This window comes from Alosa alosa, chromosome 19 (genome assembly GCF_017589495.1).
Source record: "Alosa alosa isolate M-15738 ecotype Scorff River chromosome 19, AALO_Geno_1.1, whole genome shotgun sequence".
NCBI lineage: Eukaryota > Metazoa > Chordata > Actinopteri > Clupeiformes > Clupeidae > Alosa > Alosa alosa.
This window is the reverse complement of record NC_063207.1, coordinates 24,533,056-24,547,302: the sequence shown is the minus strand read 5'-3', so window position 1 is coordinate 24,547,302 and position 14,247 is coordinate 24,533,056. Positions and strand designations below refer to the sequence as shown.

General features: G+C 43.4%; 1 protein-coding gene across 9 annotated transcripts in view; it reads left to right on the top strand.

The window, feature by feature from the left end:
- Positions 1-1,502: 1,502 nt before the first annotated feature.
- myo6b (myosin VIb) overlaps positions 1,503-14,247 on the top strand; it is a 34,532-nt gene continuing 21,787 nt past the window's right edge. For 8 of the 9 annotated variants that reach the window (XR_007196607.1, XM_048270889.1, XM_048270885.1 and 5 more), the window contains exons 1-9: positions 7,819-7,960; positions 10,159-10,228; positions 10,480-10,553; positions 11,257-11,386; positions 11,529-11,634; positions 11,775-11,830; positions 11,941-12,038; positions 12,204-12,368; positions 13,572-13,652. Coding sequence is in view for 8 of the 9 variants with exons in the window: in XM_048270889.1 (XP_048126846.1) it covers positions 7,844-7,960; positions 10,159-10,228; positions 10,480-10,553; positions 11,257-11,386; positions 11,529-11,634; positions 11,775-11,830; positions 11,941-12,038; positions 12,204-12,368; positions 13,572-13,652 (897 nt within the window). In the remaining variant the exon portion in view is untranslated. Of the gene's footprint in view, positions 1,633-7,818; positions 7,961-10,158; positions 10,229-10,479; positions 10,554-11,256; positions 11,387-11,528; positions 11,635-11,774; positions 11,831-11,940; positions 12,039-12,203; positions 12,369-13,571; positions 13,653-14,247 lie in introns of those variants that run through there. The other variant, XM_048270884.1, reaches the window with a different exon arrangement.

The following is a 14,247-nucleotide window of genomic DNA, read 5'->3' as shown; positions in this document are numbered from 1 at the left end:
GTCTTGAATGCGAGGTTAGCTGTTTTTGTCATTAAAAAATTAAGATGCTCCCTAGACATACAGTGATATATTTCTGAACAGATAGTATTTTGTATCCCCATGTCGTCTTATTGTTTCAGGTGTTTCTGGTAAATATTTTGTATTTTTAGTATAGCAAAATATTGTCAAATTCTATGAAACATATTCTTAAGTGCAGCATAATCACACCACTGGAAAAACTATGTTGATACAAACAAAAGAGTGGCATGTTATGGTAATGGTGCCCTGGGATATCTCTTATCCCAGATGGTTACCTGGACCATCAAGATGTTGGGCCCAGACATTGTTCTGGACTAGCAACAGCTGATGAATAATAAATGCCATTGTCCTAAGTACACCGACAGGGATGTATCATCAGAGATTTCCTGTGGTGCCTGTCCACTGGATTGGTCGAAGTATACAAAGTATAATATACACATTCATGCATAGTAATGGTCGAGCCCTGCTGTCCACCTGGTTGGAGTTGTGCGTTTGTTGTGCATAAAACATACTAATCTCCCAGCATCAGATCTTTTGGCAGGTTTGGGGGACTCCTGCAGAAAACAACAGGTGACAGAGTGTGATATGAGAGCGCAGGGGTGGGGTCTTACATCAGAGTCAACCTCAGAAAGACCGATTATGTCTCAGCACAGGTTGGTATTCATAGTGGTTTAGTGACAAACTAGGGTAGCCAAAGTATGTAAAAGAAAAACCCCATGGCTCTCAAAACAAAGCCATAGGGCTGTTATTAAGATTCTTACATCTTACTCTTAGTTGACTTGCAGCTTTGTCACTAAGCACTTGGAATGCCTTCCTTTACAATTAGACCAACACAGTCATCGGATCAGACAGCTACAGGACGTGTCCCCTGTTTATGTGATGGGAACTGGTTAATAACAAAGTGAGGACATTACTCTGTTTACTAGTATTTGTGTGTTGGATAAACAGAGAATGATAGAGGTCATGAAAAATATAAACAAAACATAAGAAATGTAAACATCTGTATTGGTCTGCTTATATAGGCTGCTCCTTTGCTTGGAAATGTGATAGTCCCACAGAGCAAAGCCTATCAGATGTCCTAATTAGATTTACAAACGCAGTGTAGGTTTTCAATGGAGGATAGAATATCTACTTCAGAGAAGTTTAAAACGGTTCAAATGACGTGCTCATCAATTATGAATTGATCTCAAGTTTGTAACTTAGCCTACCTTAGTGGGAATCATGGGGATGTGTGTAAACAGGTTGAGCAAAAATGGTAAAGCAGGCTGAATCACTTATTTTCAGTTGTTTCAACATATTCCTACACTAATCAGATCTACAAGTCGTTATTTTATAAAGTTGCATTTTTTGGCACAAATGCCTTCCTTTATTGAAGGAGCATTGTGTCAAGTTGCCTTCTGTCAAGGCGCAACTTCACAGGTCTAGCCCGCTGGAGCGTCTCCCTCCGCGCCGACGTCACCACTTTGCTGGACTTCAGTCCAAAGCCGGGCCAGACAGGGAGTACTACCAACAGGAGAGAATAGTGACAGACTAATGACAGCGAATCTGTCCTGTGGAACTTGAACGCACTTTTTCCATTGCCTAAACGGACTGTACGGTTTGAAGGACCTGCGTGTAAGTAGTTGCGACTTCATCTTTTATTCCCATGCTGTGTTTACATAATGGGTTTTGTAAAAACGTTGGCTAGCTGTTATTTGCGAATTTAACGCTAGCTTTATTCTGAGGCTTGCTAACCGCTAGCAAGGAAGTGGAGCGCATCTAGGGGAAAGCCAGTTTGGAAGTAAGTTAGACAGCATCAGTGACATTTTGCTATGTGTCATGGTATAGGATATAGGCTTATGTAACAATGCATATGTTGTATTAATTCATGGATTGCAAAAGTGACAAAGTAACTCCGTTGTAATGCTAATGAATAACTTGGGTATGCACGGAATATAGTACCGTTAGCAAGTAACGTTAATTGTTTTTGGTTGTTACAATAGGTCCTCAGTGTTTAGAACTCGAAGTTAATTGTATACGTCCAGTCTGTCCCTAGCCAAACACTTCTGTGCCCCATTACAGGGGCTTTCAAAAGTGACAGAAGATCACTGTCCGGAGTGACCACGACATAGTTAGCAAGTGGTTACACTGAACGGCGTGCTTGGAATGTCCTACCCAAGCTGCTCATGAGCTTAGCAAGAATACATAATGCATGTTTACTGTTTATTTATGACTACTTGGATACTTTCATAGTTGTGTGGTGTTACAACAGTTGTGGGACCAGCCTGCTATTGCCTAATTATATGATAGAATAGGTCAGTTCATTGATTGGTCTAATGAATTCCATAATGAGTGAGTATCTAATAATTTATTTCACAGTAGGCTGCAGTTCTACAAAGCTACCTTATGACTAACCTTGACGCCTGTATGACACGCCTTTATGAACTTCATCTGGCTACTTTATTTGATTGAGAGCTGATATTTCATCAAGTTAGATTGTCATTCTGAAAAATACATGGTAGTAGTTACATGCAGAGTTGCATGAAGTGTTACATGCAGTAGCCTAAACACTACTCAGGGAACACATTGTGACCACATTTTAAGCATACCCAAATCAATAATTTAGGATAGATTCATGCTGCAACATGTTTGAATCACCCCATTTCAAATGAAAAAAAAAAAAGAATTCCATTATCCACTGTCTGATTTGAAAAAGAAAGTTGTCCTAGAAAGATAGGTGAGGTTGGTAACCGTAGCTGTAAGCTCTTGGGTTAAGAGTATGTGAAGATGGTGAATGATCTGTCTGCCTTTCTTTGTTGTGATGAGGTTTTGGTCTGATGTGACTTGACTCCAATGAAACATGCTCATTATGAATTATGATTTGGGCCACTTTGGTCGAAGTAGGGAAGTGAATGGTACGGAGGATGTCAGCCAGGAACGTCGCTCGCCCCTACATCCTGTTGGTCTGGAACAGATAGCACAATGCATTTTCCATATCCTCTTGCCACGTCGAGAGTAGGAAGTGGACCGATGTGCATAGGGGTGGGCGGATTGGGGATTTTTCATGTCCTCTCCAGGAAGTTCCCGTCTGCCCTTTGACCCCTCGGTGAACAGCCCCATGTGTTGCTGTTGCTCCTGGCAACAGTGAACTGTATGCCACTGCCAACAGAAACTCACCTGTATGTATGTCTGTCTAGAGTAGACATCACATCACAACTCGTCTCTCAATTCCTCTATAGGCCTGATTCTCACCTCCTCTCAGGATTAGAACAACATGCCAAGAGGATTACAGACAAACTAAAAGCAACCTGTCCCATATGTGACCGCTTGACTAGCAGGTCACTTGTTAACTTTCATGAGACCAGCAGAGTGTAATCCACTCTAATGTATTCTGCATGATGACGGGGATGCAGATGGGAGGCATTTCTCATAGTGACGCAGAATGACGTCACACCATATAGGCTGTAGGCACCTTATAGGCCCAGACTATATTTATAATAGTCTGGTTTTAAAGGTATGAAAAAGCTTTAAAACCATATTAATTTGACTTTGTGAAAGGTGTATCATTGACAGCTTGGAATCCATTCAGTTCAATTCAAGTTGGAATTTATTGACAATTTGGAATCCACCCAATAAGCTGTTTTACCAGAGTGGTGTGCCTGGCTCACATGATACTCTAGGTACAGTACAGTTTGATGCACTAGTTTTATAAAATCTGTGTCATTGTATATGTGAATGTATCTAGAGTAGTTATTGCTGTTGCTTTTAATGATATGTATATTAATCTTTAATATTTTATCTTTATATTTGTCTTGCATTTTTCTGTGGTGCGGACAACACTGAGTTTTGTGAGGGTTATGCAGCTGCTCTGTAGCTATTGTAGCAGGTTGTAAACAATGATCCTTTGTCTACAGTGGCTAAAATAGCAATATAGCGATAAAACCCATACAGTGTCTTGCCTAAGCTAGCTGTTGCTTAACAAACACATTATGTTCTAGATAGGTTTTATTGCATAGGTTACTGCCGAGTCTCCATGGCAACATTATGCAAGTTGGTGACTTATATGGCTGTTGACTAATACACTAACAGAGAGCTAATCCAGTACACCTAACAGACTTCACAAACCATGTGAAGGGCTGCCTGGGAATATGTGCTATTGACCTACTGTTAAGAGGGCTTAAAGACACCCTGCTAAGATTCTGATTGTCATGTTTGATCCATCTGGATCTTTTACAGTCTTAAATCAAGAGTTTAGTTAAATGTACCATCAATGTAGTCCTCCCTGACTAAAGTAAGTCTATGCTCTGGTTTCTCTCAATAATATCATGGCTACTCTTCGCTTCAGTATCAACAGTTGTGTGCTATACTATTTCATGCTAATCTGTTGTAGTAATCCCATCATTAGTGGAACAGAAATCCCCCTTCACATTAATGTCATACTGTAATTCTGGTGAGTTGTAAGAGCCATGTGAGCTGTTTAATAACTCCTCTGTCATGGCTGTTTTGCTTTTGCACTTGGCTTCTCTTTATTTCCAAGTTGGTGTGAAATTCCATTCCCAGTCTAATTCTGTTCAGTTCCTCAATTGACTTTTCTGTTTGCAGTTAGCAGTTGGACAGTTTAATTGTGTCTATGTAGTTTGTAGCAAAGCTGCATTTAGGGCAGTAACACAGCATTGAGAGCCATACATGCTGATAGTGGAACAAGAAAGAAGTAGGCTGCGAATTCGCTATGCAATTCCGATAACTCGAATTTTGCTGATAGGTAACGTAAGCGACTGTGCCTGTAACCTGGATAGCCATACAAGCTCCGGGAACAGATTGAGGGCCTATCTGATAACCCTTTCGCCCCTTGTTGAATCAACAACAAGGCAGATCGTCATGGCAACACAGAACAGGAAAGTGTGCCGGAGTCAGATCTAAGCATAATGACATCACCGCTAGTCTTAGCCCTTAGTAGCTGGCGGAATCATGCCCTGAGAACTTCTGGCACCAATTGGCGCCAAGGCACACAGAAACAGTTGGGTTTCGGAGTTATGGAGCCAAGGAGGAACTTTGACCCGCTCCCGTCTCCAAGCAGTTCTAAAGCCTGACCTGGGACACTTGACCTCAATCCCAGTTCTAATGGGATTACCAGTTGACTGGCCATGTTCTCTGTGCGGCTGGGCCTGTATCATATCAGCTACACAGGGATTACTGAATGACTCAGGTTTTTGTGATCTGCATTCACACTTGTGTGTCCAAGCGGTTCTTTGTTCTATGCTGATGTGTAGGTGATTAGGAGAAGCTTCTGAAGGGAATCTTGGGTATGATAACAACTAGCAAATACATGACCAAGGTTTTATTTTTAAGGGGTTTTATTTAGGCTAGACAGTTATCTGATTAGCTCTCTCTCACTCACTCACTCACACACACACACACACACACACACAGAAAGAGAGAGTCACACACACACACATCATATAAACAGACAACCCGGCATTGAGGCTGACATTGTTTAATGGGAATGTAGCCATTTTATTTATCTGGTTTTATTTATAGTCTCCCTGAGTCATTGTCATCGTTTCTCACACACTGGAATACCTCCTCTTGACCTTGCTTCTTTTCTTTCTGATGAAAGCAACATTCTTTTAATGAAGACTGGAGTTATCCTTGCTATATAATTCTCTGTTCATTTCCGTATATGTGTGGCTAAGGGTTGAAAATCATCTGCTGAAAAAATAAAAAACCTTTAACAGTACAACAGTGTCCATAAGTTCAAGTTGGGCTTTCTTTTCTAGAGCGATTGTCACTTGCAATGCTAAGCATTTTTCGCTAGCTATTATGGTAACGAGCTTAAATGGATTACAAACTGACCATTGTCTCTATATTCCCTGAATCAATGGCGTTTTTGACCTAAAGCCTCTAATTGGGACAAGGGTGGCATACCCATCCACTGTGGGGCAGTGCATTCATCCACAATTAATAGTCACAGAATCACAGTCTGATGAGGTAGCTGCCATTCTTGTCCTTTGGCCAGGACAACATCCTCTAGCCAAACAGAGCAATTCCCCAGTTCTGTCACTTTTTATCTCTGGACTCTCAGTCAGTGTATTAGAACGCATCAGATTGTGCTTGTGGACAACAAGCACCACAGCGCAAATCTGGCAAGTGGACAAAGTGCTTGTTTGATGGGACGGGATGAGAGTTTGTGAAGCATGGCCTACTTAATTGATCATTACGGTCAGGGGTTCTCACAGACCTCCAGGCAGTGGTCAGAGTGCTGGGCTGGCTGAAGCTTTTAGGGCCCCCCTGGCCTGAGAGTCTGGGACATGCATGTGTTGGGGGTAGGGGCATGGGAACTGTATCCTGTCTTTGTCAGCAAAGCAGTGAATCGGTCAGTGGCCCTCGTAGCATGTGTGACTGGCCCATGTTCATGCCTGTTTCCTGCTTCCTGTTGTTAGAAGCCACTATTCTGCTTTCAACATGGTCTTTAAAATCCTGGATGTCTAAAGTAGCATAGAAAAAATATATGGGCTTTCTGAGAGTGCAGACCTAGCCTAGAAATCTAGACGCGCCCCTAGCGGCAGCAAATTAATTTGCTGCCAGGGCTAGTCTAGCAACTCTCCGTTGGCTTGTGAGCTCCAGAAATCGAAACTTATTCAGGCCAATGAAATCGTGTATAGAGTCGTTAGGTGGGCTTAACATAATGATTGATGGCAGAGTTGCAACGGTTTGGCTTGAATTCCCTGCTACTTGAAAACAAATCAGATGGATGTTGCTGCTGGTGAACAGTGTGACACGAGTTAAGCTTTTATTAAGTTGGCAAACGTTTGAACTGGCCAACTAGCTCCGCTGGTGGGAAACGCATGAGACTCATAGCACTGCCGCTGTTCTATTGCGTGCAGAGGGAATTTGAAAGACAACTGATTATCCCGCCCCTTGGACTGAGCACTGCTAACGGTGAGTGTCCAGACCCTACATTTTAATGTGGGTCTGGCTCGCCAGGCTAGTGCAGACCTCTGCAAAGGCAAAATGTCTTATCTTGCTACTTTAAAGTGAAACTAAATTAGGGACCTCACCTCTAAGTTGGATCTGCTCCAAAACTGAATGGCTCCTTCCTCAACCTTTGCTATACCTTTCCACACCGCACTAAGAATATAACCTTCTAAGTGGAGGTAATAAGCCAAACACACTATAGTTGGAATGCGGTGCATTATGAACCTAGAAAGGTTAATTCGTCTTGCAGTTAGTGCTGTGACATGTTCATTTATCCATCAAAGAGAGTGAAAGGCTTTAAAGTTGGAAGGTTGAAGCAAATCATCAGTTTGAACAGACTGATGGTTTGAGCTGGTTGAGATTTTGCTTGCATGCATCTGTTGTGAAGACTAGGGTATCAAGAAAACATATTGAGGTTTACTGTCAGTGGGTTCAAGTGACACATTTCATACCTTCCACTGCATCAAACATGATTTGCATAAAATAAAACAGCTTTATCTTTTTCAAAAGGAAATTCCCAAGTGAACTATTTAAAATAGTACAAAGTGGTCCCATAGGAAAAGTGAATTGCCTTGTGGATCATCTCTGGGAATACTGTATCTGAATAACAAGATCAGGGAAAGTCTGTGGAGACCAGCAAATGAAAAGTCTCCACTGATGGAAAGTTCTTACAGTGCTAGTGGAGGCTAAAGACTCGCTGTTGCACACTACAAGTTTTACAAGCTGTTAATATAAACAGGAGGATGATGTAGCTGTTGCCACCACCTTGCGCCAGGTGTACTGCACACCTGACCCTGACCATGAATTAATGAATAAGGAAGGTCCCTCTGATGTTATGGTCTGCAGAGCGGGTGCATTGCTGTGCTTCGCAATGGATGATGGGAAGCCTGTGTGGGCGCCTCACCCAACAGATGGGTTCCAACTGGGCAATATTGTGGACATCGGTGCCGACAGCCTCACAATAGAACCCCTCAACCACAAAGGCAAGGTGAGTGAGTTTAGTCCCCGACAACCCGTTGTGTACGACAAACATCAATGAATGCCACAACAGGGTTGAGAACAGTCTACTGTATGATTAACCTTGCATGTCATAGCTTGCATGTATTTTTAATTAACTGACTTTGTTATGATTGCTAAATGTTCGACCACCAAAGAGGTTGTATACCATAGATGTCATCAACATACAGCAACAAAAAAACATCAGACATGAGAAAAACAAAAAACCAAAGAGCCTCAGGCTCAGGAGACATTAGGAAACAGACCCTCCAATGATCAGCAGCCAAGTGCTATGGCAACAGTTCTATATCAACAACCTTTGGCCCTCTCCAGTCATCTCTCTAAGGAACAACCTCACGCCACTCTTATAGATTTCCCTCCGAACAACTGTCCTGAGTTTCTGAGCCGCTCACCTGAATTACAGCATTTTTCCGAGTGCATACTAAGTTAAACGTGAGAGCAAGTAAATGTAGAATGGCCCCGAGCATGTTCGGGGTGTCGCTGGCTAAGGAGATGAATTAATGATGCCGGCAGCAGGTGGGTCGATCATGTTACAAGCTACGCTCAGCTCATTAAAGGAGCAGGCCCACCTGTGGCACCCAGGTAGGTGTCACCCAGGGCCTGAGCAGCCTCTCTCCTTCCTCAGGTGACAGGCATAAACAAGAGAAACGCCGCACCGATGCCACACCTGTGGCCCCAGCACTGTCTATAAACGAATCTTTTTCTGGCGTTGGTTATGTTTCCTGGTTAATAACTAAACACGAGGAAGCTCACAGGCAAATTTTCTTTAAAATGGTTTTATGTTAGCATAACCATCTACAGCATATCCATAGTATATCCTTCTGCAGCATGATGGATACTTTTACTTTTTTCCATCTGATGTTACAATAACAAAAGTTGGAAAGACTATTTTTTTCTGTGGAAAACAGATGTCTTATTGTGGCCTTTTTGGTTGCATGTTTTGCTACACTATTGCCGCAAAACATGCATGTTAAATTAAAGCAGAGTATTCGTGAGTTTAAAAATAGAAATGCGAAATGGACGCAGGAAAAGCTTACATTTGATTGAAAAACCCAAAGTGACCCTTTAGTGACAACTCCACATGTGATCTAGAGTATAAAAGCACACCCGACCCAATTCTCAAATAGTGAATGTGCTCATCCCTTACAATAAAACACACACCAAGGATTATAGCAGTGTGCTGGTAGGGGCTCTATACACAGATTAAAGGTTATAGAGTCACATAGAGGTCACTGGAAACACAGAGAGTAGCATTAAAAAAGCAATAATCTCTCAGACATGTTGAATTCTTGTGAAAATTCAACCTGTGGGATGTCCTGGAGTTTCCCAAGCAGATTAATGTGAAAAGTCCACATATGGACGTCTAAATTAATGTGAAAAGTCAACCTGTGGGATCTCCCGGAGTTCCCTCAACAGAGGCCATGTCCCTCACTGAGCCATAGAGTGTCTGGACCCCCTTTCTGTCTTGCTGATCACCCCACAGTGGAGATGGCTGTCCCACTGACCAGCTGTTTTGCCCAGACACCCACAGCATGATGTTAATGACTGCAAATGCCACATGAGAGAGAGAGAGAGAGCGACTCTTAGACACTAGTCATACGAACGCCTTTCCCTATTACTCTCCCTGTGTGTGTGTGTGTGTGTGTGAGAGAGAGAGTGTGTGTGTATGCATGTGTGCACTGAGACATCATTAATGAATCCAGCGAGGCCCTCAGAATCTCCGGGAGAACACAGTGCCCCGGGCCTGCGGCACACTTTCCGGCACCATGCTGCGCTCGCCCCACAGAAAAACACACTCAGACTCAGACGCGAGGTTCTCGATACGCCGTAACGATCTGGGCCCCAACAGAAGAGTGAATGCAAATCATTTAGAGAGAAAAAAAGAGGATGACGATGAGAAGAACAAGAAGAAGAAGAAGAAAAACAACATGACCCTTTTCTGTAATTCCTGAGTTGAGGGTTAGGCCATATTGAATCGATGAGCAGATGTTGGGTGGATTTCCTGTGGCTGTCAGATTTAAGAAGGGGGGTTCCTCTTAGCATGGGGCCGGGCTGGTTTCTCATGAGAATGTTGATGTTGATAAAGAGGGCGGGGAGGGAGGTCATGGCAAGTTTAAAGATGTACGCTCTGATGAGTTTAAAGATTCTGTTGCGCTTTGGTGTTTACAGACCTTTCTGGCTTCCATCAGCCAAGTGTTCCCCGCTGAGGAGGATGTCAACAAACATGTGGAGGACAACTGTGAGTTTGTGTCTCTGTGTGTTTATTTGTTCAGATATTTTGCAAATTTTGGTCACACGCTCCCCCTGTCAAAAAGTTCAACAGGATTAAGATTTCTTCCTATCACCCCCCCGATAGACCCTCTAGGATAGATACCAAAATCGGAGGGATTGTACAGGATTTCATTGGGATTTGTATAGGAGCCCATAAGGATTTATACTGGGGCACAAGACTAAAGCCTTTAATTTCAAAGCTTCAATTTCCTGTTTCAGGCTCTCTCATGTACTTGAACGAAGCGACCCTCTTGAACAATGTCCGCATACGCTATAGCAAAGACAAGATCTATGTAAGTATGACACCTCTCCCTTGTCACAAGTTGCCATCAACATTCACACCTACTATCCATTTGTTCCACCTATTCAAGAACCACACCACCTGTGCATCACCGTCTTACCACACTCCACAAATGGGCTCATAATGTTCAGGCACTTTAACCCAAAAGGGTCTGTACTTCAGATAGGGGACTCTATTTCATCCCTTGTCCCTCTGGGGGAAGCCCTATTGTTGGTGCATTTGGAGCCAGGGGCCTTGGGCCACTGATGGGGGACGAGGGTGGACATTGTTGTGCGTTGATCAGCGGAGTGGCCACGCCTGTCATCGGAGGCTCACCTGAGCCCCCGGGCCCTGCCCTGCCCTGCTGCGCGCACCTGGTCTCGGATGACCTGGCTAATCGTGCGGCGACACTATCACGTTGCCCCATGAAGTTAATGAGGTCTTCTGAGGTAGTGCTGCTCGACAGACTTCAGGAGTGGAGAGGCTGGAGGGGGCTGAGGGGGAGGACAGAGGGTACTCATTGTTTACAGAGCTCCTCAGCCTCCCTCACCTGGCACCTGTCGGCCGCTGTGGGCTTGGAGGATTTTTGATGGTTACTGGATATTATTGTGTTGTTATTGTGGCGTTATGATAATGACGCTAGTGATGAGTAGCTAAATGCAGTAGCTTCAAGTCAACTAACTGCATCTCTTTCTATTCTTTCCTCTGTTTTTAAGACATACGTGGCCAATATATTGATTGCTGTGAACCCCTACTATGACATCCCCAAGCTGTACGCCCCAGAGACCATTAAGATGTACCATGGCCGCTCTCTGGGCACGCTCCCTCCTCATGTCTATGCTATTGGTGAGAGGACGCCGCCTCTGTCGGCTCTGCCACCACCTCTATTCTGACTCTTAACATCATCATTTTTCATGCAAGTAGCATGCAAACAAAACAAATCTTGTCTTTTTTCCCTTTTCTCTCTTCATTTTCTTCTGTTTCTCAGCGGATAAGGCCTTCCGGGACATGAAGGTCCTGAAGATGAGTCAGTCCATCATTGTTTCAGGTGAATCTGGAGCTGGAAAGACGGAAAACACCAAGTTTGTCCTCAGGTTGGAAAACCTTTGACACTTATCCTGAGCTGTAGACATGCATACTAATAAGATATATTTCAAATCTGTAACACATTTATGTCATTTTATGGGAAGCAAGAGACCACCACTCAGGACATTCTTTTCCTTTTACGTTATAGGTATTTAACATCATCATACGGAACAGGCCAAGATATTGATGAGAGAATAGTTGAGGGTAAGCAAACTTTCCTTTTGGACAAAAATATTTGTTAAGCACCACACAGCTGATGGTCCAGACAACCAGTCTTTTTTGCTTATTTATTTTGCATTTTTGTTTCCCTCTAGCCAACCCTTTGCTTGAAGCCTTTGGCAATGCCAAGACAGTCAGAAATAATAACAGCAGTCGATTTGGGAAGTTTGTGGAGATTCATTTCAATGAGAAGGTAATGTCAGCCTGCTCTCTGTTCAGCTGTGGCTTTTGTTCTCAGAATAGACATAATACATTAAAATGAAACACTGTTACTTTAATCCTATAATCTGTGCTCTCTGCTTTGGTATTGTCACCTGTGATGTCATGAAAAGTTTCACCTTTGACCTTTGCCTCCCAGAATGCAGTGGTGGGGGGGTTTGTGTCCCACTACCTGCTGGAAAAGTCTCGCATCTGCATGCAGAGCTCAGAGGAGCGCAACTACCACATCTTCTACCGCCTCTGCGCCGGCGCCTCCGAGGAGATCAGGAACAAGCTGCACCTCAACTCCCCAGACAGCTTCCGGGTCAGTGGAGCCACCTGTGCCCTGCACATCCCCCAGCCTCCAACACATGCCCCATACACCTTACCACAGATGCAACACACACACACACTTGTACGACACCTCATACCGAACACACAATGAGCGGCTGTCAGGTTCTCTAAAGACTGGAGCGGTAGATCGTCTGGAATTACCTGTTCATATTTTTAGCACTGGACAGACAGATTATGGGCCCGGGGTAATGAGAAACTACTGGCCCATAGCATCATGATGAAGGTAGAGGCTCATCCATGCCGAAAAGAAATAGGAGGATTCTGCCAAATTCTCTTCTATTCAACAAAACTGGTCAATGGAACAGTTCTTCGAAAGACATGTCACGTGTCTTGTGTTAACAGTGGCATTTTGGTGATTCTGGGGTTGAGAGGAGATAAACTTAAAGTTAAAGTTAATGCTGACTGATATTTAGCAGACGTTTTTATCCAAAGGAAACCTGGGTCGACCGATTGTCAGTCACTTTGATTGATAGCTGCTGCTCCACCACGCCTGCAATGTTAGTCATGTATATGACAAATTGTTTATCACATATTCTTCCTAAAGAGTGGTATGCAAGTGGTATGTTCCTCTGTGCACATTGAAGACGCACAGTCCCACAGGACCATGTCGCGGCCTTAAGGCTTCAGTTTATCCAGGGCCAGTGACTTCACTCAGAAGTTTTCAATGCTTTGAATACAGTATAAATAATGTGCAGATGGAGTGTTTGTTTAGTCATTTCAGTTGTATATTCTGTTATATATATACTGTGATGATATGTACCATTTCTACCATTTCTTTAATTCTTTCCCATTTTTAAAATGTACAATACTTTCAGTTACAATTTGTAGAAAACTGTCTTCTTTCAGTTTTCTCATTGACCACTAGGTGTCACTTTTGCTTTGTAGTCTGCATTGCAAGCAGATGGCATCAACTGTAGTACACAGTAAAAAAAAATAAGTAAAAAAAAAGTTGAAAAAAATCACTAATTAATTTCTCTGGGTTTTGGCATCAGTAGATCTATCTTGGCAGAGCAGAAGCATCAATAATACATTATGATGTTCAGGAACAGCTCTTTATTTCTGAAAGGTCTGCTGCGTACATTAACGTGTGGTAAAATGGGACGACTATTAGCATATTCCTACTCTCACACAGCTTTTTGCCGCCCTCTGTTTCTCTCCCGTCTGCTCTGTGCAGTACCTGAACCGCGGCTGCACACGCTACTTCGCCAGCATGGACTCCGACAAACAGATCATGCAGAACCGGAAGAGTGCTGAGGTACCTGGCAATCCCTCTCCCTCCCTCCCTCCCTCTCTCTCTCCTCCCTCCCATCCTCCCTCCTTCTCTCCACCCCCCAGGCTGCAGTCTGGAGCCTCCCGCAGATTAAGCCCACAGGGTGGCAGTTCCCCCAGACCTTGGGGGTGGTCACTTGGGGTCATGTCTGGAGACGAGGCCCGCTGGCAAGGCCCACGCTCTGGGGCAGGCACGCTCACCCCGAACACTGAACAGAAAAGATTAAATACTGTGATGATGAATGAGAATTTTATTAAAATGTTTTAACTGTTTTATTAGTTAAGGAGACATAGACACATTTTCCTTAATTCTCTTTACGGTTTTTGTTTTGTTAGAAATTTAAAATAGCAGTCAGAGTCTTGCGCTAAATCTGTTGATTGGAATGCAGAGGATGTCCTCTCACAACAAAGTGATCCGTGCCCAATACTTCCTAATAATATTAATAACACTGCATCAAGAGGAATTAGTGATGCACCAAAATGAGTTCAGGGCTTTGATGAATAATGTACGGAGAGTGGCGAGAACCGCAGCACCGCGCAGAAATGTGGGGAGCCGTGTAATTCCTGTTATTGTTATCGGA